At 42.5% G+C, this 25,879-nt stretch overlaps 1 protein-coding gene across 1 annotated transcript in view; it reads left to right on the top strand.

The window, feature by feature from the left end:
• The window catches only part of LOC144826284 (proprotein convertase subtilisin/kexin type 5-like), a 567,967-nt gene that overhangs the window by 141,027 nt on the left and 401,061 nt on the right, over positions 1–25,879 (top strand). The window contains exons 6-8 of the mRNA XM_078684635.1: positions 4,276–4,362; positions 5,834–6,032; positions 11,336–11,559. Of these exons, the coding sequence (XP_078540761.1) occupies positions 4,276–4,362; positions 5,834–6,032; positions 11,336–11,559 (510 nt within the window). The remainder of the gene's footprint in view (positions 1–4,275; positions 4,363–5,833; positions 6,033–11,335; positions 11,560–25,879) is intronic.

Here is a 25,879-nt window from a genome sequence, read left to right as displayed (position 1 = left end):
GTGAGCGCTCTCAGTCAGTGAGTGGGTTAATACCCAATACAATTCTAGCCTGAATATAAGCTGGAGGTGAATTAAAAAAAGTGGGGCAGCTATGAAGGCGCTTAGCATGCAGGGTGCACTAGCTACGGGGTAGGAGAGCTTCGATGAGTGAACCGATAGGGGAGCTGCAGGGGAGGTCTGCAATTGCAAGGGAAGTGGACAGTACCTAGGGTTAAATTAGGCAATTATTGAAGGCATTGAGCGTCCGAGCTGGGAGTAGAGTGAAAACTATTGTGATAGTACTTACTGCAATGGGAGTGGCGGTCCTGTTTGGCCAGCAGGATTTGTGCCTCTGGGGTGCCAAGGGCATAGTAGCCTTCGGAGGGAGGGAAGGGTGTGAGCCGGGATATGTGCAGGAGTACTCAGCAAGCGAGAAGGGAGGGGAGGGTTAACTGCAATGGGTCGCTTGTGTGGTCCAGTGCAGGCAATGAAATGTGAACCGCTAGTGGGGTCCGGTGCTGTCGATCAAAATTGGATCAGTATGATGATAATGAGACTTTGGCCATGATTAGGCTTTCAAGGACCTGTAAAGGAACCAGGGAGGAATTAATCATGAAGGGGCTCAAAGGACTCGGGAAGTGCCCTGGAAACGTATGCCACTTACCTGCAAAGTAGGAGGAGGAAGTGAACCTGGTCCGCGGTTGCATGACCAGTGGTAGAGGCTTGATAACCTAGGGCGGAAGGGTGGAGGAGGGGGTTAGGATGAGGAAAGTGAGTAGCGCTTAAGTGCCCAAGCTGGGGAGGTGATGGATGTCTTACCTGCGGTGCAATAACGCAGAGTGTGGCTCGATTGCTAGGTGCTCGTATCACAATTCCGGAGGATCAGACTTAATTGTTCCCTTAAAGAAGACTAGTTCCAAGAAGCCTCTTTCCTTTCTACCAAACTTGAGGCTCGCGAATAACCCTAGCAGACTTGTACACACTGCACTAAAAAGACCTTGGTACTGCCCTAGGGATATTCTATTATCCCAAACCCCAAGTCTAATTAAAAAAGTATGGTATGCATTACTACTTTTTCATCCGTTTCTAACACTGTGCGAATCCCTAATTCAGGAGTCCTGAAAATTGATTGCCCGCTTTTTGCATTCAAATTGTGTCGAAACATAAAGGAACGCCTTGTCAGTGCAGTTCTTCCCAACCCTAGATTAGCTACCACACTGGATGAACACTGGGGCCTAGATCCCCTCACAGGACATGCAAAATGCGGCAACTGCAGTGTTTGTGATTTCACTGTTGAAGGAAAATAATTCACTTTTAATAATGTTAAAATAAAGTCAACATTTTTTTTCACTGTAATACCTGTAACGTGATTTATGTGATCCTGTGCCCATGTAACAAAGTCTACATTGGACAAACCATTCAAAAAGTGAGACTCTGTATCTGCCAACACCGCAGCCGTATCCGTTGCAAAACTCCAAACGCCCCTCTTGTGGAACATTTCTTAATGCAGGCCACAGCGAAGATGACATAAGATGGACAGTTATCAGTATGGTCAAACCCCCGCCGAGAGGTGCAGACATTGGACAACTCCTAAACAAGGTAGAACTTAAATTAATCCTTCGCACTGGAAGCATCAAAATGGACTCAATAGGAATGAGGACTGGACAACTCTACTAGAAAGCCCGTTAATGTCTTCCATATAACACAGTTAATTGATCTTACCAATTCTGTTTTTAAACTGCACCTTCTCACTGCTTTCACCTTTTAAAAAAAAATGTTTTACAATTGTCTAAACAGGTCACCATGCCTTTTGACAAATTAGCGTAATATCATTAAGCATATTAAGTTCCATGTATTAAGTGTCTTTCCCAATTTTTCTGCTAATCGTTCTTGAAATCCTCAGTGGGTGCGTCCACTTTTTTACATGCCTCTCTTTTTTATATACTCCTTCATTTTAGAGCATACCTATCGTTCCAAGATGGCCGCCACTTTTACGGTCCTCATTACCTAAGCTAGAATAATCACTTGGTCTACCACTTCGCAATAGCTCTACTCAACTGCGTGTTAACTTATGATTTCATGACATGAGTGTGCATTTTTCACCTTGTCAAATCTAAGCTCATTCCATATGAGCATCCCTGGGTTATTTCCCTTCGAACTTGTATTTCCACCACACAAGCTTAACTCTATAGTGCACTGCCAAAATACTCCAATATGGCCCCTACCATTTCGACATAGTCAATTGCACCATGTGACGCTCCACGTGGTATTTAACCCCATTAGCCGCCATCGACCGCAATACGAGCACCTAGCCATCGAGCCACAATCTGCCTTCTTGCACCAGAGGTAAGACGTTCATCACCTCCCCAGCATGGGATCTTTAACGCTACTCACTTTCCTTGCCTTAACCCTTGCCTTCACCCTTCCGTCCTAGGTTATCAAGCCTCTACCACTGGTCATCCGCGGACCAGGTTTACTTTCTCCTCCTGCATTGCAGGTAAGGGGCGTATTTTTCTGGGGCTCTTCCTCTGCCCCCCTTCATAATTAATTCCTCCCTGGTTCCTTTACAGTTCCTTGAATGTCAATCCCTAGCCAAACACTCATTAGCATCATACCAATCCAATTTCGATCTACAGCACCGGACCCCATTACCTGTATACATACCATTGTCAGCACCGGACCACACAAGTCACCCATTGCAGGTAACCCTGCCCTCCCTTTTCGCTTGCTGTACTACTCATGCACCTATCCCAGCTCACACACTTCCCTCCCTCCATAGGCTACCAAGCCCTTGGCACCCCAGAGGCACAAATCCTGCTGGCCAACCCAGACCGCAACTCCCGTTGCGGAAATTTCTATCACAATAGTTTCCACTCTACTCCCAGCTCGGGCGCTCAATGCCTTCAATAATTGCCTAATTTAACTCTGAGTACTGTCCGCTTCCCTTGCAATTGCTGACCTCCCCGCAGTTCCCCAGTCGGTTCAATCATTGAAGCTCTCCTACCCATAGCTAGCGCGCCCTGCATGGTAAGCTCCTTCATAGCTGCCCCCCTTTTTTAATTCACCTCCAGCTTATATTTAGGCTAGTATTATATTGGGTATTAACCCACTCACTCACTGCAAGTGCTCACTTCGCCCTTTTTATTAATTTTTGTAGGTTCTGATCCCTAGCACTGTAGTCTTCTACTCAACGCTCGTCGCTCACATAATGCTGATAAGGAAATGTCTTGTACATTGTTTTATTTTTACTCCTTTTTTCCGTTTGTTCTTTTAACCATCAAAATCCGCCATCTGCAGTGTGAAGTGGCATCACCTGTGTCTGAAGTATCTCCCAGAACAGACATGCACTAGTATATAATGTAATACAGGCATTTTACGACCCTATATAGTGTCAGTAGATGTTGTCAGCCCAAGCAATCTCATTGCACTACAAAAATACTTGTTAATAAAAGTATAGGTGAAGGGTTCCAATAGTGGATGCAATGGTAAGGCAAAATGGGGTGGCAACAAATCCAGTGTTATTCACAGTGTTCAGGTACAAATTGAATATTCAGACCTGGAAAATTGTTCATATAAATATTTTAGTTATACCAACATGACCACAATATCATCTCCTCTAAAGAGATATGAACTTTCATACCCAGTCTGCGTCAATGCTATATAAACTTCCATCATGCTCCAAAAGGTGAATAAAATGGAGTGGTGAAGTGAGCTAAAGACTGATGATGGATTCAACCCAGATCTGTGAGTGGGGGTGAGTTTCTGAAACGTTTCAGCACAGCGTCCATCATCTCCTTGTGTTTGCTTTGTTCGCCCTAATTTGGCAGGTTATGCCCAGACGTGGGTCCCTTGCTCACTTCACTACTGGATGCAAGCTTGCCTGGCTGATGAGGGGTGTTACCCTGAAACAGGTCCCAGGATGCTTGTTTCCGGTCCATGGAAGACCCGGCTTGGCAGTTCGGGCCGGACTATTCCCATGAGGAATAGGGTCAAGTCTGATTTGCATATGGCTGGGTCTGAACTGGGGTGGTGAAGTGTGCTAAAGAATGATGATGGATTCAACCCAGATCTGTGACTTGGGGTGACCATCTGAAAGGTTTCAGCGATCCGTCCATCATCTCCTTGTGTTTGCTTTAAAATGAAAGCAATACAGAATCAGTGCGTGAACTACCCACTCATGTGCAGCACTGCATTTATTTCAGTGGATAAATGACAAGTTTCTTTTCCAAAATATGTAAAAGGTACAATGATTACTGAATTTTCAACTACTTGTTTGTTGTTTTTTGTCTGTTGCAGTTACTGACAGCACATGTTATGTTTGTGACGAATCGTGTCAAAGCTGTTTTGGACCGTTGGCTCTTGATTGTTTTACCTGCAATTCTGGTAAGTTTAATATTTTATAAATGATCATTTTAGCGCCCACATTTTTGCATAAGGGCTGCAAAGTCACATCCTAAAATTAAGTTTCAAATTATTGTCATGCATTTATGTAAATTTTCTCAAATTACATTAATAGACATGTAAGGCGAACGGTTAACAACCTTTTTACTTTAAGTAAAACATGAAACTAAATGTATTGGTATTTTAAACAATTTTAAATAATTTAATTTATTTAACATTGTTTCCTATGGTGTTGAATTTTCAGTCCTAGACTCCATTATTTTCTTTGGGAAGTTGTAGAATGTGCGGTGCAGGACTAACTACTGTAACTCCTTTTTGACAGTAGAAACTTACACTCATACATTTGGGTCCATCATCTGTTTCAGGGGAGGAGACCTGTAACTCTACACTTTTGATTAACTTTAAACTTGTAAATGGTGAACAGCCAAAAGTAGTAAAGTTCCCCAAAAGGTTAAGAGTAAACTTACATGTGTAATTGACTTATAAGTGTAAGTTACTTTTGTGAATAGCCCCTATACATTGTAATTTGATTTCATGAATATTGTTCTTTCCATTCCTTTTGAAGGCTAACAATGAAATGTAAGTGGGCCAAATCCAAAATCTTTCAACACTGGATATGGTTTAATTAAAATATGTTTTTCCAATTGCCAAATTTGTTGTGGAATGCTTAGTCCAAGTTCTTAGAGTTGGATTCCCAATGACAAATCGATTAATTAAGCCATTAAGCTAAACACAAAAGTGGCTGTGCACCTCCCTACACACTTCAAAGATGGCTGTATTTTTTTAGTTGGTCTTCTGCCATCCCTAGGTTGGAAAATTGTGAGGGTAGCATGCCCAAAGCTGAAAACTGATTGGTTTCAACATTGAACCCCTAATCTAATGCACATGTATACTACATGATTATCTTATTGTATCTCCTATAAGGTAGGTAGCTTCACAGGTGCTATTTTAATTCCTTTCACCTGTCTGTAGCCATTTTGTAATTCCCTACGTGACGATGCTGCTGTCCTTTATTGCCTACATTCTATAGTGCTGGTGCAATGTAGGACTAGAAGCTAAGAGAACTAAAAGATAAGCCCCGGTTATAGGAGGCGCAGAAAGAGGAGGTTTTGCAAGGACGGGGCTCAATAGCTTGCGTGCATGCCTTTGTTTGAGTGAGATGGAAAGAAGAGCCAGACCTATTGCGTATCGCAATGCTAGTTTATTCCGTATGTGGAAAAGATTACAGTAACTCTCTTGATGAAATTAGAAATTAAGATGTTCAGTAAAATGTGTTTGAATCCACAGTTTATGAGTCCATTCTCCTAAATGGGAGTGTATAGCACAAAAGCTTTTAATGATTAGTTGTTGTATATAATATGTGTTTTGTAAAGCGCAATTTCTTTTGAATGGCTTATTCTCTTAATATTACCCCCTAATTATGATGACTGCTTTACGCACATTTTTCTTTCAGGCTTCTTCCTGGATCAGGACAATAGATGTGTGGAGGTCTGCCCAGTCGGCCATTTTGGGAATCTATTCACTCAGACCTGTGAGAAATGTGCAGTGAATTGTGAGAGCTGCGTGGGTTCCAGCGATGACTGCATACAATGCAAGAATGACGGGCAGAGCTTGTTTCTGCACAGTGGCCGTTGTCTCTTCAACTGCCCAGAGTAAGCAATGGCAGCACATACAAAGTAGTATATCGAATTGAAAGAGAACGTGAAGGGCGAAATACATATTAGCAAAACCAGTAACTATCAGCCTGATTCATCATTCTCCCGTTTTGCGAGCCCCTAATAGCGATTCATAAGGAATCGCTATTAAGGACTTGCAAAACGGGATTCATGTAGAAATTGCATAAAGAATTGCGATTCCTACACATTCCTTATTTGCGATTAGCAAATTGCTAATCGCAAATAAGGAATAACTCCCCATTCATTCCTATGGGCCAAAAGGCCCGTAGGAATGAATGGGGAGTATTCCTTATTTGCGATTAGCAATTAGCTAATCGCAAATAAGATAGCGATTTAAAGGGTGCCAGGGGTGTCCAAAGGACACCCTGTAGCACCCCTTAAATGCAAATTGAAACAGGTGTTGCGCACACACATGTCCAAAGGACATGTGTGTGTGCAACATGCAAGAAGAAGTGTGGCTCACTGGTTAGAGGAGGCAGACCTGGAAGCAGAGGTCAGCCCAGGACCAGGGTTCAATTCCCGGCTCGGCGGGGTCTTGAGTCCTAAAATGTCCACAGACTCGACAATTCTCGCTCTGGTGCCTACTCGATTCATGGGTTCACACTCTGCGACTCTGGGCAATAGCTTGCTTAATCTCCACAATGGCCCCTCGCGGCGGGATGCCTGGCTTTCACCTTGCGGATACCCTGCCAGGGTTATCTCACAGGGGAATACCAGGACGGGTTCCCTAAGCAAGCGCTTAGAAACCGCTTGGTGATTTGCGCTATATAAATTCCTGTACATTTACATTTACAACTTAGAAAAATGCTTTTAAAAGCATTTTCCTAAGTTTTCGCTATTTACCACAAGGTTTGACCTCGCGGTAAATAGCAGGGCGAAATTGCGAATTCGCAATTTTTAAATGGATGATGAATTGCATTTAGGGAATCTCAAATAGAGATTCCTTAAATGTAATTGCTCGCAAAATAGCAAAATCGCTATTACCGATTTTTGCATTTGGGATGATGAATCCCAAATGCAAAAATAGCGCTCGCAAAGGGCCAGATTCTCAGAATCTGGCCCTTTGCGGGCCGATTTCGGCATTGATAAATCAGGCTGTATATCTGGTATTTATATATCTGGCTGTTTTTGTGGATGAATATGATTAGGAACAATATGGTTTGGGATGTGTTTCTGTCAATCTGTGTTTGTATTGTGTTTGTTAGGTCCATGATCTGTATGTCTGTGTGTTTGTATGATATGCACATGTACTTCAGAAACCCATATTATCTCCAAAACATTACCATATGTTGGTCAGACTCTTGGGGAAGATAGGACTCTACATACAATGCTGTGATTTTGTTTCCCATCAATATGACCAAACATGGGTGAAAGATCCTTGCTGCGAGACATTGTCTCATTATAAGCTACGCAAGGGAGGACAGCCCTCAACATCCTAAGAGAGTGTATATTGCAAAACCATAATGGCAAAGCAATCAGAGTTTTTTTTATACACGTTTACTTCTTTGAGGTCCCACCTTTATTCTTATCTGCAATGATGTACAGATGCGCCGCCCATAAGATGCCAATTTACAGGAAGTCACAAAATCTACTGAGTCATTAACACTATGAGGTGAGGCCCATTTGCGATTCGGGTGCTCACTCATAACCTCCATTAAGGTCACAAAACTCACAGCTCCCAGACCTAGGGTCGGGACAGTGTTGTCCTCAAGAATAGATGAGGCCATGTGCCCATAAAGACAAGATCTAAAACAGCGTTTCAAAATACAGTCAATGATATAGAACAACCCAAAAAGTGAGTCTGAGATCAGTAATTTAGAAAAACCATGAAGGACTATTAAAAGTGCAATACACGAAAATACAAAATGCAATTACAGCACCATTCTCATGGAGTCAAAGGACAGAACAATCAATTGCCATGTAGGTTGTCCGAGTTTATACAGCATTAGGCAACATCTGAAAAATAGACTAAATCTCAAAACAGCAGCAAATCAAGAGAGATCTGGACAGCTTCCCTAGTAGAAACCCAAAGTTTTCTGGTTCACACCCACATTTGAGGGTGTATATAGCCAATTTCACCATAGAAAATTATAGAAACTGTAATGTCAGCATAGTGGAGCCGAAAGGATGATTATTATAGCAAATTACAATTTAGCATTTTAAAGCGTCATATAACCCTATCATTTTAACACTATACCACTACATGAATATGATTCGCCCCTTCTGACCTAATGTCACTCCTAAGTGTCAGCAGAAACTTGTTACATAAACAATGGAAGAGAGTCTCTCAGAGAGTTCTTCGAGTACAATATGTCATACAAAATAAATGGGGCATATTTTGCTGTGTGCAATGTCACTTAAAAATAAAAACATACAATGATATTATAAATCCAGCAGCCATGTTTACATATATTGTGTTATGGCCTGGATAGCATTAGGCCATAGACTCAGTTTTACACATTCTATTCTATTCTTTTTTTTTATTGCAAATGACTCCTATTATTAAACACATAAATGTCTACTGAAAGAAAACTCTCAAGTGACTTCCAGAGAATGGCTGCAAATGTGGGGACAGGGGACTGCGAGAGACAGCAGTCTCCATCCATCACATCCATCCATTCCTAAAATATAAAAGTTGTCATTCAATGAATGACATTTAGAGGAGTAGAAAGAGTTGGAGTGTCCCCTGGAATGTTGTCTAATACTCTCCAGTGCTGGAAGCCTCGATGTTTAAGGTGGAAGCCGTCTGTATAGACAGCGACCACTCTGTGAACGCCTTACCATCCCTTTTAGGAAGCCTGTAACAGATCAGTGATTTGTGATCAAAATTGCAGTTGCTTAAAAGGGGATGATGCCAATTACCTGCACCGTTACCTTTGCTACTCTTTTGGGTGACAAAGTGCTCTTTGGAGTTGAAAAGACATTTCCAACTCGCAATTTGCAGTTTGTGCACTGCATCTTGTATTTTTGCAGTCACAAAGCCTGTGATCTTGCGAGTTACAGGCTTTCAACAACAAAACCATGGTGAGGATTAGACCACACTGTGAGTGATGGCAAACGCCCATATGGAAGGGCTGTCATTCTTAGGTTTGGCTCCAGGTGTTTAGCTATCAATGGTGCAGCAGGTGCAGTGGCATCAGGGTCCAAGAGATGTACATTACAGTACATCAATTATGACTATATTTTATTACTCAACTCAGTAATTATTTGTTTGAAGTTCTAGTTGCCCTCTGCAATATTGCCCACGTTTGCATTTTTGTGTTTGGCAGAAAAAGAAGTGTGTCTCCAGCATCCTTGCTAAAGACAAAACATCATCAGAGCCAGTTATCACAGCACCTCTTTCTTGCATTTCATTGGTCAGCCATGAGGGGCTTCATAATAGTGTGATGCCCCACCTTCTCCTTGATACTACTCCTGCCACCACCACTGAGACCAGATGGCTACAGGAGCAGTGCTCACTAGGGAACATTTACACAACAACACTTATAGTGTGCATGTGCTCTGCTAGCCATGAACTAAGCATGTGTACCCCCAAAGTCAAAGGCTGTGTCAGGCTCCTGCACATTGCCTTAGCAACCTAGTATCTATGTCCATTAGCGGCAGGCTGGTAGTTCCATGGAAAGAGCCGCTCTCATCTGTCTGTCACTCACTAAATTGAAGTCCATTTAAAGGGACTTCCATTAATGATATTTATGGCCACTTGTTTGTGTTGCCACGTCTCCTCCTTAAACATTTCTGCCTCTGATGTTGACGTGGAGTACAAGCATGTTGTACTAAGGCCCCTCTTCACGTTTTCACTGTTCTGTAACCAGAGCTTAATTTGTAAAAAAAAAAAAAAAAAAGTAGCTGCCAGGGCCCTTCTCTGAAAGCCACTCCAGCCTGCACCACCCATTGCCCCTGCCAGTGCCGCCAATGACCGTGCGAACACCACTACTAACCATCGTACTCTACAAGTGTATTCCAGGCCACCCGAAGCTAAAGTAATGGCGTGAGTGGCAGGTATTATTTCTTTTTAATGCATATTAACTTAAGAAACACTGTGTGCTCATCTCAAAGTTAGATGTCAGTGCCACCATGTTATAGACTATCACTAGGGCCGCTGCTGACAATTAAGTGCTGGTCTGAGCACCGGAAACCACAGGCTCAAATTAAGCACTGTCTGTAACTCTCAGCACAGGGGTGTGCAGGCAGAGCCTTTGCGCCAGAACCAGTGTTAAGTTCATTTTTAAAGGTCTATGGTGAAGTGCACTATTTTCTTCATGCCCACTAAACTACCTATTAACACCTACTATTGAAAGTGTTTAGAAATATCTGAATTGACAGGGCAAGCTGTATAAGAACTCATTATTATGATTAGTTTTGAATACCTAAATGAGAGAGGAGGCTCAGCTACAAAACTGCTGCATTTTCCTGCAGGGTAAAGAAGGATCATGTAATAAAACCCTTCAGTAGATAGATAACCATGCAATATCAGTGTTTTTATTGTCCGGTAACAGAGCATAGGCCCAAGCAAGAAAGTGCAGTATTTTTTTTAACGTTCTATTTGCTGCACAGTAGAAATAGTAGAGAGACTGCCTTGAATGTTTGGAAGATATGACTTCTTTTATGTCTATTGTGAAATGAATTAGAAGAAAAGTTTCCAATTCTGTACGAATAGATGGGAGCCAAGCTACAAACTCTTGACTAGTGAGGAAATGTGAGTAGGAGAAGAGCTGAAACGGGGCCACTGCTAAATTATTTAATAATCTCTTGAATATTTTAGAAGAGGGCCTCAAGGTCGTTGCATGTCCTGCAGTCGTGGTCCTTGTTCTCCGACTTCAACAATTTGTGAATTTCTGACTCTTCTTACAGTTCTTATTCAATCCGGTCTTCCTTTATCTTCAGTTTCTACTAATACGTATATACCCTGTTCTTTCCCCCACATTTATGTTTCATCTCCGCCTGCTGTCTCGTAGTCTCTCTTAATTCCTAATTGACAATTCCTCATTAACTACATCTTAATGAATGTAGTATGTTCACAGGGATATTTTAAGCTGCAGTCATGGTTGCCCTTTCCTCCATGTCTCTATTTTATCAGGTCCCTACTTTCTCCTTTTTGGAACCCAAAATGGGTACCTCAACATACTTATGGCTACTGAACATATTTGGTCAGGCAATCATTGATCGTGCTGCAGACAATGTGTTGTGTTGAGTTCTGTATATCACATCCCACAGGACTCCCAATGAAGATTTTATGATGAATATTAAATATATTGTTCCCTTTTGTATTCTTTTTGCAGTGGTTACTTTGAGAATTCCGAAGGTGCGTGTGAGGCATGCGATAATTCATGTTGGACCTGCGATGAAAGTAGAATAAAATGTCTGTCGTGTGCAAGTGGACTGCTTCTGGAGAACAATAGGTGTATTTTGAACTGTTCCCTGAGGTACTACCCAGATGCAGATGGAATCTGCAAGCGCTGCCCCGCCCACTGCAATGTCTGTGCTGATCCGAGCAGCTGCTCAGGTAATTTACCCTCATTTTGTTTCCTTCCACTAAGACATGTTGCTCTGTCTATGAATGGAATAGATATGACATGTAATGCTCATGTTGTTATTGTTTGGCATTAGATCATAGGACGTCTTGTACAGACATTGTCACGGGTTCATTAATGCACACATATGAAAAGACCTGATCTCAACCAAGGCAGTTAATATGTATGTGAATCATTCCATCTGCCCAGACATTTGCAAGTTATTGTGACTCTGTTATCATTTCTACCAACGAGGCATTTGTGCAAAAGCCTCCCTGTATCTCATTATCACAGCATAATGCAAATTGACAGAAACGTGCAGTATGTGGACCCATTTGTGGTGCAAGCGAAAATGTGGGACACGGGACACTATGCAGCTGTTCGTGTGATACCTGTTTTTTAATGATCTGAACAATATAGTAAAATCATATTGAATACTCCTAAGATCATGCTGCCATAAAATTAATAATTGTCACATCTGCTATTTGCAGTTACAAGAAACTGCAGACGTTTGGTATGTAGCGATATATATATACTACTTTGTATGGTGTAGCTGCCATACATCCATGGAGCTACGTGAAATGAAGGAGATAACAATAAAGAAATAGAACAACGAGGATCCCTTAATGGCAAATCCTTTGTGATGACAAATATATTGAATTGCACATTGACAATAATGAAGAAGTACACTGGACCTCATACTTAGATTATTACCCTCATTGTTAACCTCATTGTTATCCCCACTTTCATACAACCTTCAATCTAGTAATGCCTTATTTATGGGGAAATATGTTTTAACGTTATTATTAAAATCAATCTAAAGGTGATTAGTAACAAATTATTCTATGGTGCAGTTAGTACCTATACCGGCTGTGTCTTAACCTGTATCATGAGGCAAGGTTTCATTTTACTTATAGAGCCACCAGTGATCAGGGGGTCTGCTAAACAATGTGTTCTTTTCTATTGTCTGCTTAACCTTTTTGCTTAAACTTCACCCCTACCCCTTCAGCTGAAAATGTTCCAGGTGTGGATGCCATTTTATAATTTACACACCTAGAACATAGCTTAAAAACATATGGTCACTTAAGGCATTCGTTTCTGTGAACGTTTTGTCTACTATATTTGGCGTCACACAAGCAACTCCGGTCTGGTCAAACAAAATAAAAAAAAGAGTGTCAACACAGCATAGAATATGATACTAGTATTTGATATTATGTGCTACACCTGAAAACGTATAACCGTAAGTCAGCCATGCTGTATCACTGTTAGCAAGTACATTCTGGTCCCATAACCCACCATATCGGAGAGATATATTATCACTGTTGAGATTAACTAGTATATGCCTTTCTCTGTAATTATCTGTACTGCCTACATTATTGTGCTCACCCCTATGGTGAATTTAAAACAAAGATTGTTGTCAATTGCATGATAATCATGAGTCTTTATGGTAATCCTTTGATGGCCTCTGAAATTATTAAAGAATATCATATTACCTGTATACTGCCAACGGGATCTGACTAACATTCCAGTGCACTTACGACCCTCTGACTCTCTTTGAATCTTGTAATCTCCATACCCACACCTGCACCCTTGCACACTCTTTCTTGGAATATTAGTGTTCTTGCACATTACATCAAGTGTAAAAAGGTGCTGTTGTATCTCAACTACAAACAATCTGACATAGCTCTTCTCCAGGAAACACACCTTACCAAGGAAGAAGCGGAGAAGCTTTGGCAGGATTGAGTGGACAAGTAAATGCACAGTTGTTGCCGCTGAGAGAGGCAGAAACGTGGTGTATCCATCCTGATTCAGAAAACATTATCCCATGGAAAACATTATTCCAAGAATTGGGTCGTTCTGGAGGGTCCCTATGTGTTCGCCAAATAAAAGATTAATGGTAAGCTTCCATGCATCGGCTCAGTGTTTGCATCCACAGGTTCGAAGTGTGCCTTCCTTCTTCAACTCACAGAACTATTGACGGAGATATATATGGGGATTAGAACTTGGCCCAGGATGAAGTCTTAGACCGCACAGGTCCAATTGATGTATCAAGTCATGCAAACGGAACCCTCCTAGAAGATCTGTGGCTGATCAAGGCCTCCGTGATGTATGGCGTCTTTTGCATCCGACGGAACAGGAATACACATATTTGTCCTTCGTACGCAATCACAGTAGGATTTTTTCTTGATGACCTACCATTTACTTCCTGGCCTCTGCAAGACCTCAGTCTCAGAGGGTGCACTTTCAGACCACTCAGCTATCCCCCTGGAGGCTGATCTGGTCTGTCGCAGCTGATGCGCATGCCCTAGCATCTCAACCGATCCCAAAACAACCACCATTAGGCAAGACACAGCTTAAAGCCCATGTGCATTCTTACCTGGAGAACAATGGTGGTTCTGTCAACTGTGCCCTGAGATTGTGGGCAGCAGCAAAGGAGCCCATCATGGGACAGATGATGACGGATACAGCCCTGTTCAACAAGCAGAGAGAGGATTGTCAGAAAAAATTATAAGCAGATATAGCCTACCTCACATGAATGTATACGGTCCACCCATCCACTATCACTAGGCGCAGCCTTGAGAAGGAGCGTATGGACCAAAATACCCTCTTCACTTCTAAAGCTGAGTATTCACTTCAGAAGTTGAAATACTGGCACTTTGAACAGGGAGACAAGGCGGTACGTCTTCACGTGGTGTAGCTCAAGCTTGGAGCCTTTTTGTGGTGTTTTCACTGTGTTACTGCTAAAAGCGTTGCACAAATACTTTACAAATTGCCTCTTAAGTTAAGCCTGCCTGCTCTGTGCCAAGCTACTAGAGGGTGAGCACAGGTTAAGTTAAAGTGTGAATCTGACTTACCCTGGCTAGGATTGTTCCTACCTGGACAGGGTGCATTCCTCTGCCAACCAGATCCCAAATTCTAGCAAGGGTATACAAGGTTAACAGTAATTTGGGTGAAGAGCTGACCAAGATCGCAGAGGGAGTCAGCGGAGAAAAGGAATTGAATAGAAAAGATCTGCATAAGTTAAAAAGAAGTCGAAGCTCAGAAAGAATAACTCAAGAGGCTGTTAACAATTAACAATAAAGGAAATGTGGGGTAAAGCCCTCAGGAGCTCCACATGATAAGACTAAAGCTCAGAATGTTTCTCACCCACATTTGCTGTTACATATAGTGCCCCCCACAAATAGAATATACATACAAAAGCAGGGTCTGTGGAGATGATACCTATGTTGATGTTATAAAAGTAACATAATGGCAATACCAACAGTGAACAAGAAGCAACACTTTGGTATGTTAGTTGTGCCCACAAACTCTGGGGTTGATATAGGAACACAAAAGACAGTAATAGCAAGGGTGGAAAACTAGAATACAAAGCCACAAGAGACAAGGAGCTGCAGAGGAGAAGTGCTTAACAGATAAGAAAGGAAAACAAAGGCAACACTAGCTAGAAAGCAAGTAAAGAAACACACTAGGAAACTGGAAGTTAAGGAAGTAGGGAAAAGGTGATAGCAAATTAGAAACTGGAACTAGTGTGAAGTGAAAAAGGCAGCTACCAGGAAAAGGGGTAACATTCAGCAAAGGCATACATCAGGGTACCAATAACTTATAGGTTACAATCTTGAAGTAAGACTCATGAACAGTCCTGCACAGATATCTCGTGCTTGGGTAACATACAAAACTTTATTTCAAGTACTAATAGAGGAAAATATTTAGCGAGTATGGAAATCCTTCCCATCACTTGTATGCAGTTCTCTGAAAACAGTTATATAACAAACTATTATGTACGTCAAACTTTCGAAGCCTACAAAAATGTTTCACAAAATAACTGATCAATTTTCAAATAACTAAAAATAAAACGTAAGAAAATCAGTGGCTAATGTTTCAAGTGGCTTTTTCCAAGAGGTGTATACATCTGGTATAGAGGCGCTTTAGCATTGGTGGAATGATGAACACTATGCTTTTATGAAAAGGACACCCTAAGGGAGCAGCAATGCAAGCTTCCCTCGGAAAGAGAGTGGGTACAGTGAACACGACAGCAGAGCAAACATCCTCTGCACAGCCCATGTAGACGTGGCACAAGCACCGCTCACAAAAACAACAGGCACCATCAGTGTGACTTTTATTCAAGCACACAACGGGCAAAATTGGCCAAGCCTATGAAGGATCGGGTTTGCCAGGTCCCTTGACATGCACAAGAGACCGATGTGGGCAGCAGCAGGGCTGGTGTCTAGGAAACAAGGAAGATACACCAGCAGGTCAAGGATCCTTCACAAACAGCAGGCAAAAGCAGCTACACAAATCTCACACACACATAAATGAAGTACAAAGGCAGCAGCACTGGCACCTGCCATAACACACAAAGCTGGTTCTGCACACTGACAGACATCAAGCAACCTTTCCTCTCACAGATACCGAGTGGTAACAGATAGCGCACAGAAGCCGTGCACTGTGCTTGAAAGTGGAAGGAGCACTATGCACCGGACTGACTAAGTCTTCCCTTGTTGGAATATATGATTGAAAAATTGATCTTTAGGAAGATGCTCTCAGCAATGACCATGTGTCAGCTTTTTTAATGTTAAAATTTGGTAGGAGATAAAGTAGGTGAGTTGTAGTATGCAAAAACAACATATAAATGTGTGCTCTAAATGTGTTTACATAAAATATCAAGAATATGTGCACCAGAAAGCAGTACAGTGATGTGTTTTCAATGCTGTGAAACAGCAGCATCTAACTAATTTATATTGCAAATCATCTCTGTGGCCCTTCCCATTACTCATAAATGTACTGTTTTGCTCCAAAATAAACGGTTTATTGGTGTCACAGAGTTAAAGAAAATAGCAGTACAATATTTCTCTGCAAAATTACAGAAATGAAAATAAATTAAAAGAAAGTGGTATTTAAAGCATACTGCTTGCAGATATTCGTTATTAAAATATTTGTCAGCAGGAGGTGCTCAAGTAACTTTCTATTCACGAACAAATCTACACCTGTAGGTTTACTCTTGCGTATAGATCGAATTTTGGAATTGACAAAGAATTTCAGAAACCCTCATCCTTCCCAGAACAGCTGCCTTTGAACTCCTAATATATAATAATATTATCTACTCACAAACATTGTTCATGTGGAGAGAGTCCTTACCCTACCAATTGAGGGTGTGTGCCCCCTTATGCTCATGCTAAAACATGATTTATGCCAACCTGTGACACAAGTCAATTTCCAGGAGAAACAACCTGCAAACTTTTTACGAACACCCACCCTGCACCTGTGTTGGCGTTCACTAATTTGCAGGTGTCTTCTCTTTGGAACCCACGTGAACACAGCAAGAATTGTCCACGCTCGAGGCCAAATACCAGTAGTTGACTGGAGAGCCCCCCACAGTACGCACCGAGCAGCAGGCAACTACTGGATAGTTTTGTTGTTTCCTGATGCCACACTAAGAGCCTCCCTAAGGCTTCTGCCTCATTTTCCCCAAAAGAGGCACCGCTCACAGGAACTCTCGCAACTCTCCCATGTGAGGACATTTCGTCCTACTTAAAATTACACAAACCTAGTGTAAATTTAGTAAACCAATTTACACGTGCAAATTCATTCGTTAAGTATCACAGACCTGAATGTACGCTCATTAATGTTGGAATGTGTGCACCACTACGCAAAAGTGCAAACAGTGAGGAGGTGAATTAAACAATTAATCGTGTTTGCCTTTAAATACGTTGCATCTTACTTGGGCCGTGGTTTGAGACTAGTATAAGGGCATATGTTTTCCAGCCATATCAATGTTATATGATTTTTTTTTAAGACTGGTCCCCTTTTGCCCTTGATAAATAAATTATTTTATTAGCTCTCGTATAATATTTATTCCAATAACTTCTATCTATGTGGTATTAAGCCCTGGGGTTATCATGATTGGGTTTCGTGTTTTTGGATTATTTATGTACCCACATTAAATACAGTTTCTTCCCTCTATTTATAAGACTGACTTTGCAGGCATGCCAATGAATGAAGACATTGTGACCAAGGTACAGTTGGGTTTCAAGAAGGTCTGAAAAGGAGGGAGCAGTTTTTACTTTTTTACATGGGACTTTCAAAATTGATTAAAATAAAAAATAGAGCAATAAACATGGCTTTCATCGACCTCTCCCCCCACCATGGATTTATTTCATAGGACTAAGATGTGGTACGTTTATTCATAATAGGCATTTATGACTCTCTCATACCGTTAACGGCAATCTTACACACTAATTTGTTTGCACATGGGAGGGGAGTTGTGAGGGGCATAACTCACCCGTCGAGAGGTGTGTATTTGGTCTTATAAAAATGGATTAGGAGAAGCTTTATTAAAAATTCAATCTGGCGCCCCACCCCCACCCAAAAAACCCCAAAGCAAATGCTTCCCTTAATTGCTCTATGCAGATAACGCAGTGTTGATCTCCCAGACAGACAATGGCCTGCCAGCAAAGTCGAAGGGTAAGTAGAATTTGTGGAAATATGGGACTTGAAAGAAAAGTGACAAAGCCGAAAATCATGATGGGAGACGGTCAGAACATGTTACCCTAAGCCACAATAAAACTGCCTTAAGTGAGCCTGAGCATGTTTGGACGTGTTTTTAGTACAAACGGGTGCGTTGAAATATATATATATTCACTGAAAAAAACAAAGGTTGCAGGGACATTATAGTCAGGCTCAGATTTCACTTGTACAAAACCATTGAAATTCAGAAGTTATTGTTACCTGAGCTAACTAGGTCTTATATCTCCGCAGTGCATTGCTTATGACCTTACATATTACATCACTCATTACATGGTTAGTGTCATCACTGATGACATCTCAAATGACATCACCGATGACATCATCCAGTGCGTGTTTAGTGATCATTTCTGAGACTTAAAGATATATACTAAGCTACTGCAAAAGTTAAATTACTTTTCTTTTTGAACTAATAATGCTTGATACTCTTTCTAATATGTCTTCTGAGTAGCACTGTGGCTGCCTTTATCAGTGAGGGAGTGGGTCTTTGAGTGGCTGTATGGGTGTATTAGTGGCTGTATAGGTGAATAAGTGGGTGTTTGAGTAGCTGTATGAGTGAGTAACTGCCTGTGTGAGTGGCTGTACTGGTGAGTGAGTGCATGTGTGATTGGCTGTAGGGGTGAATGAGTGGCTGCGTGAATGGCTCTATGGGTGGGTGACTGGGTGTGTAAGTGGGTGTGTGAGCAGATGTTTTGCACATTAAGTATATGTGTATTAGTGAGTGGGCATTTGAGTGATTGTATCAATGTGTGAATGGGTATTTAAGTGGTTTTGTGGATGAGTGACTTGATGTGTGAGTGCCTGTATGGGTGAGTAGCTCTATTATCTGTATGAGTGAGTGAGTGGCTGTGTGAGTGGCTGCATGGCTAAGTGAGTGGTTAAGTGAGTGTGTGGGTGTGTGAGTGGGTGTGTGAATGGGTGTGTGAATGGGTATGTGAGTGGTTATATGGGTATGTTAGTGGTCAGTGAGTAGGTGTGTGAGTGGATGTTTTGCACAGTAAGTATCTGTGTATAGGTGAGTGAGTGGGTGCTTGATACTTGTATCAGTGTGTGAATGGATATATAAGTGGCTTTGTGGATGAGTGAATTGATGTGTGAGTGGCTGTATGGGTGAGTGGCTGCCTGCGTGGCTGTATGGCCGAGTGAGTGGTTATGTGAGTGGCTGTGTGAGTGGGTATGTGAGTGGCTGAATGGGTGTGTGAATGGCTCTATGGGTCTGTGAGTGGGTGTGTGAGTGAGTGTATGAGTCTGTGAGTGGCTGTGTGAGTGGCTGTATGGGTGAGCTAGTGTGTGTATCATAGTTGTATGGGTCTGTGATTTGGTATGTGAGTGGTTATGTGGAAGTGTGAGTGGGTGTGTGAGAGGTTGTATGGGGTGGTAACGGTTCTGTAGATGATATAATCAGAGATCTCATTTGAGATGTCACCAGTGAAGTCACTGACCATGTCATGAGTGACGTAATATGTGAGGTCATAAGCAGTGCATAGCAGGGGCGTACGTTATAGTTAGATCAGGTAACTATAAGTGCTCATTTTCAGTGGTTTTGTACAAGTGAAATCTGAGCCTAACGATAATGTCCCTGTAACCTTTGTTTTTTACAGTGATTTTCTAAGGTTTTTTAATGTTATTTCCTAAATATAATGTCCCTGTAACCTTTGGCTTTAATTGAAATTCAAAGGTTTTCAAAATGTTATCTCCTAACTGTAACCTGTAACCTTTGTGAATAGATGTGTGAGTGGCTGCTATGGGTCTGTGAGTGGGTGTGTGAGTAGTTGTATGGGTCTGCAAGTGGGTGTGTGAGTGACTATGGATGTGTGAGTTTTTTGTGGGTGTGTGAGTGACTGTAGGGTCTGTGAGTCACATATTATTAAGATGGGCAGGGCCAAACAAGTGATGCCTCCAAGTGTTTTTGCACTTTTACATACCTGTGGTAATTTATAGGAAGAACCATGGAATCTGCTGTCACCGGTAGAGGCCAAGAAAGAACCCACACGACACAGTCACTACAGATTTTAATCCGATCGATCAACGATGCATTCACCTTCACCAATGATTTCAGATTGTAGTGGTCACCCAAGGCACCCCTAGAGCATTGTTGAGGACTGTGAGGGGAGCCCCAATTTCCCGTAGTCCTGCTGGATCCCTACCTCCAGAAGGAGACTGAATTGGTCCTGTACGTAGAGAGCAGTCAAAACTGCTCCTCCTTGCATGCAGGAACACTCCTGCCCAATTGGGAAAAGAGAAGAAAAGTCTGCTCCCAGCGGGCAAGAGCAGTTTTCCATCTCCCGTCTGCTGGAAGTGGACTTACTGTTTGCTCTTGCTTGGCGGGAGCTGTCAAAGATCCCGCCAAGTGAGAGCAAACATCAATATCCCAGGAGTGGGCACCCTGGGACATAGGGAGCTGGCCCTGGGAGATGATGGTCCCCAGGGCCATTAATCTTTCTGGAGGGGCTGCTCTCTCCTTTCTGTTTGAAGGGCCTGCTCCAGGGAGGTGGTGGTCCCTGGGGCCGAGAACGGCCGAAGAAGAGGGCTGCACAGACCCCCCTTTTTTTCTTGCAAGGTCACCGCGGGGAGGTGATGGTCCATGGGACCATAAATGGCCTGAGAGGGAGAGGGCACATGGCTTCCCTCCCCCATTAAATTTAATTTGTGACAAGTGGAGGTGTCCTCGAAGCCCTTAAAGGCATACGGAGGGAGGGTCATGCGGCTCCCCTCTAGTTAAATGAAAATTGCCCTGCCACGGGGAGGTGATGGTCTCCAGGGCCAGGAATGGATATGGAGAGGTGGCCTGCATTATAGGTATATCTATATTCATACCACTGGGTCCTGGCCCACCCGCTAGCTAATCATTAAAGAATCACGAGAGACAGTACTTATTTCTTTATTTCGTTATCTGCCATAAACTTGCGAATCCTCATGATTTCTTGTCAAAATCTTTTTTTTAAATGCTTTTTATGCCCTGGTGGGGTCTCTGGGTGACTACAGCACCAGGGCCAGGGGTCAGGGTTTTCTTACCCTTCCCCCTTTTCTTTATTTTTACTTTGGGGGGACTCTGCTGACTCTGCTGAGTCCCAAACACGCTGCCAACCCTTCCTGTTTGAAGAGTTGGTAGCCAATCAGATCTCTGCATAAAGTCGCAGAGGCTTCACACCTCTAGATATACAAATTACGATTTACTTTAATATCTCCAAAACTGCAGAATGGATTCACACCAAATACCAAAAAGGGCTCTTTCTGGCCCAAGAGCTACCTTTCTTCCAAATTTGGTCTAATTCCATCCAGTGGTTCAGGTTGCAGTTGTGTCTAAAATCTCTTTATGAAATTGCATGGGGAAAACAGGTTTTGGGACCCCCTTTTTCTCAGCTTCACTTCACGAATCACCCCAAAACGTTCAAGACAGCAGCTGAAGTGAGCGTCGTGGTCATTTTTCAACTTTTGTGAAGATTTGTCAAACGGCACCAGAGTTATTGCCAAAACAGAAAACACTTTTCCTATGGAAACTTGGTCCTAACTATAACTGCCTAATAGCGATTGCCACTAGGAGGCAATTCAGCAGTTATAGTTACCTGGGCTAACTATAACCTATGCCCCACAATGCACTGCTTATGACCTCACTCATTTTATGGTAAGTGACATCACTGATGACAACACTGAGCAAATCACTGATTACATCATCCAGTGAGAGTAAGTGTTTTCTAAACATTTCTAAGACTTAAAGCTGTATACTAAGCTACTGCTTAAGGTAAGAAACTATTCTTTCTGTATTACTAATGATTGGTAATATAACTAAGCCTAGACGGAGTTCACGGAGTTCCGCGAAGTGCAAAAAAACCTCTGCCTCACTACGCAGAGCTACGCAAGCGGCAGAGTGCCTTAGATAAATGCTGTTCACATTGATTTTCAATGCCAGGTGCTTGTCTGTACTGTGAAATCATTGCGAACAGCACCATGCGCAGCACAAGCGGGGGCTGCTTCCTTTCTACCGCTCAACTTTCTCAACGCAAACGGACAGTTTCTCAACACGAGCTGTCGCGAGCATACGCGACCACTCGCAATGAGAAATATGACCACCCTCGTTGAGAAATATCGCTGGGAGTTTGATTTTCCATGCTCGCGCTCACCAACTTGACTATCATGAATGAGGAAAAATCTCACCAGGAGATGGTTTTTCCTCGCTCATGCTTGCCAACTTGAAGTTGACGAACGCGAGCGAGGGCAAAAACTCTGCGAGCTCCGTGGAGTGCAGGAAAACTCTGCAAACTCCACACCTCCCAGACTTAAATATAACATATGTCATCTGAGTGGCTGTGTGACTGTATCCATGTGTGAGTGGCTGTCTCAGTGACTGTATGAGTGTGTGAGTGAGTTTATGAGTGGCTGTATGGGTGAATTAATGGGTGCACGAGTAGCTGTATGGTTTAGTCAATATGTGAGCGGCTGTACTGGGGAGTTAGTGGGTGTATGGGTGGCTGTGTAAGTGGTTGAGTGACTGCGAGTGGGTGTATGAGTGGGTGAGTGGGAGTGTAAGTGGCTATATGGGTGTTGAGTGGCTCTATGGGTGAGTGCTGGGTGTGTAAGTTGGTGTATGAGTGAATTAGTGAATGAGTGGATGTTAGGATAAGGGTGTGGGTGTGTGAGTGGCTGTATTAAATAGTCTGTGTCTGTGTGAGTGGCTCTATGGATGAGTGAGTGGGTGTGTGAGTGGTTCTGTGGGTGTGTGAGTGGGTATATGTGAGGTTGTATGAGGGTGTAAGTGGGTATTTGAGTAGTTCTGTGGATGATGTCATCAATGATGTCTTTTAAGATGTAATTAGTAATATCAGTGACCGTGCCATGTGTGATGTAATATTTGAGGTTATAAGCAGTGCATTGTGGAGGCGTACTTTATCGTTAACTCGGGTAACCATAACTGCTGAATTTCTATGGTGTTATAGCCTAACTATACAGACCCTCCAGGATTTCGCGGTTTGCCGCATAATCGGCACTTTTGTAAAAATGCAGCGATTTTTTAAAAAATGCCCGCAAAATCGGCACTTTTGTAAAAATGCCGCAATTTTTACAAAAGTGCCCGAAAAATCACTTCTGTGAATGCAGTTCGGTTTTCTGCTACAGGACACTGCCACCACAGTTTCACGTGATGTACTTAAGGCATGGGCAGGAGCCCACTGCCTACAATGAGAACATGTTTGGTGCAGAAACAACAAGCAAATATTAAGGCAGTAATTTCTGAAGTAATCATGCCCACCTGCAAGCGCCTGGAGGGATGGGCTGAGCGGAGGTCAGAACGCAGAAATGAGATGATCTAATGATGTCCTCTTTTGACCTGCTTGGCTCCCACCTGCTTCTGAACTAACTTGCCGTTGGCAGTCTCCAGCCCAAGCCAGGTACTTTCTTTGACGACAGCCATGCCGCTTTTGCCTCCCATGCGCTATCCCTCCCACTACAGTTGCCTTTGGCAGGATGCCACTGAGTGACTGCACCCGTTCCAGGCCGTGGCCTGGAGGGCACTCTGGGCTTGAACCGTATCTACAGAGACATCCAGGGCGAAGGGGGTGCTTAACGACACATTGAGCTCTACAGACTGCCAGAGGAGCAAGGAGTGAGTTGGTGACCTTCTGAGCTCTGCTGGGGCAAACATTTGTCCAGGCACCAAAATCAACTAAACAAATAGCTAAAAGGAAATGGCCCACAATTGCAAATCAGGCCCGTCATAAACCTGTAAAGACACACTCTATAGGAATTTGCAAGAGATGGGAGAATGCATGCATTTGTGTTTACAGCAGGGACTGTTTTTGGCAATATCAGGGAAATCAACAATAAAAAAACAGGCCACCTAGCCATAAAACAGGCCAACAAACGGCTCCATAAACCTGCCCATACACTGATCTGTCAGATTAGCCCACAAGGCACTGCACGATTGACCTATCATTGGCCAGTCTGACCCTGGATCTCTGAAGACACTCAGAGCAAGAGGAAAGCCTCGGAAATGGTCTGTGCTCCGCATGAGACCCCAAGCAAAGGTAATGTTGCAATCAGATTGTGAAGAAAACTGAAAGAGGTAGAACAGAGTAGTTAGTGTCAGGGAGAAAAGAATGGCGATGTTTCGAGAAAGGAGTGGGGGGTTGCGCACAAAGAACAGAGTGAGGAAAACAAATTAACGAGAAGAGATGCGAAATACATTTACAGGTGAAACAAAAGTAATTGATATCGAAAAGAATAGGGAGGTGCTACAAAAAAAATAGAAGAGTTCAAAGCAGATGGAGAGGTGAGAGACAGAGAAAAATGGCGTACAGGGTGGAGAAAATATAGAGGAGAAGTGGGACAGTATTGTGGAAAATCGTTTCCCAAATGTGAAAAGAGAGAAAACTGTACTTAGGAGAAGGTGAGAGAGATACTAAAGAGCAGGGGAGAAAATGAGGACCAGATATAGGCAGAAAGTGAAAAGAGAGATGGAGAAGAGGTGAGAGAGAAGACCACCTTCTCGTTTAGAGTGCTGTGGTTGTGCTAAAACAGTTGTTTATACATATTTCTACACATTTTAGTATGACACATGCCCAGTTAATACCACCTTCATTCATGGAATTACCACACATGGTTTTGGGGAGCAAAAAGGTGATGAAAACCAAAAAGCAAGAAATGTGGTACAGTGTCCTATTATATTGTACGGCATGCTATTTCTTATTTATTTGTGCAAAATACTAAGGCCATCGTAGGTCTGAAATTGGAAACTCTCCCAAACTAGGTGGGTTTCCTGCTGCCTGACTCAAGTTTCCTGCACCTCATTCACCCCCTGGTTTCTAACAGCAGAGCCTCAATTAACTACACCATCGCAAACCTCTACTGGCAACCGGTCCGCCAAAAGACAACTGGTTAAAAAGTTTCAGGAAATCTGACTTTCATTTTAACTGCTCAGTACCGTCCCAAGTAAGGATATAGCGGCAATATCACTCATAACCTAAAAGCCTGTTAGGGACATTGCTTTTTTTTAGTTTTCAGCAAGAGATTCCGATTTGGCTTCCTCTGTTCCATATCCCAGGTTGCCTACTCAAAGTGGAATATTCTGCTAAAACAGTTTCCATTGATTTAAGGCCGAAAATGAATGATTATGAGTAAAATAATAGGGCCACAAAAATGGCGCTAAATTTCCATATTTGTGCTGCTAAATTTCCACATTTGTGCCGCTAAATTTGCTAATCCATGCTGCTATATCCTGGGGGGGTCTGACTATAACATCCTTGTACCCTCTGTTTTTTTTAGTACATTTCTAAGGTTGTTTTTTATTTTTATTTTTATTTCCTTACTACAATGTCCCTGTAACCTTTGTTTTTTTCAGTGAATTTCTACAGTTGTTTAATGTTATTTCCTAGCTGTAACATCCCTGTAATCTTTTTAAACAAAATTGTGAATTTCCAAGGTTTTTTTAATTTTATTTCCTAACTAACCTTTGAGAGTGGGTGAGTGAGTAGCTGTATGGGTCTGTGAGTGGTTGTGTGAGTGGTTTTGTGAGTGTGTGAGTGGTTGTATGGCTCTGTAAGTGGGTGAGTGAGTGGTTTTGTGAGTGCCTGTTTAGGTGTGTGAGTGGGTTTGTGAGTGTCTGTATGGGTCTGTGAGTAGGTGTGTGAGTGGCTCTATCGGTCAGTGAGTAGCTTTATGGATCTGTTGGGTGTGTGAGTGGTTTTGTGGGTATGTGAGTAGCTTTATGAGTCTGTAAATGGGTGTGTGAGTCGCTGTGTAGATGTGTTTGTGATGTTGTGAGTGCCTATGTGTGTGGGGGGTTTTGTGAGTGTCTGT

Source organism: Lissotriton helveticus, chromosome 3_2, assembly GCF_964261635.1.
Source record: "Lissotriton helveticus chromosome 3_2, aLisHel1.1, whole genome shotgun sequence".
In the NCBI taxonomy this organism is placed as follows: domain Eukaryota; kingdom Metazoa; phylum Chordata; class Amphibia; order Caudata; family Salamandridae; genus Lissotriton; species Lissotriton helveticus.
The sequence above is the reverse complement of the archived record's forward strand: the minus strand, read 5'-3'. Positions and strand labels throughout refer to the sequence as shown.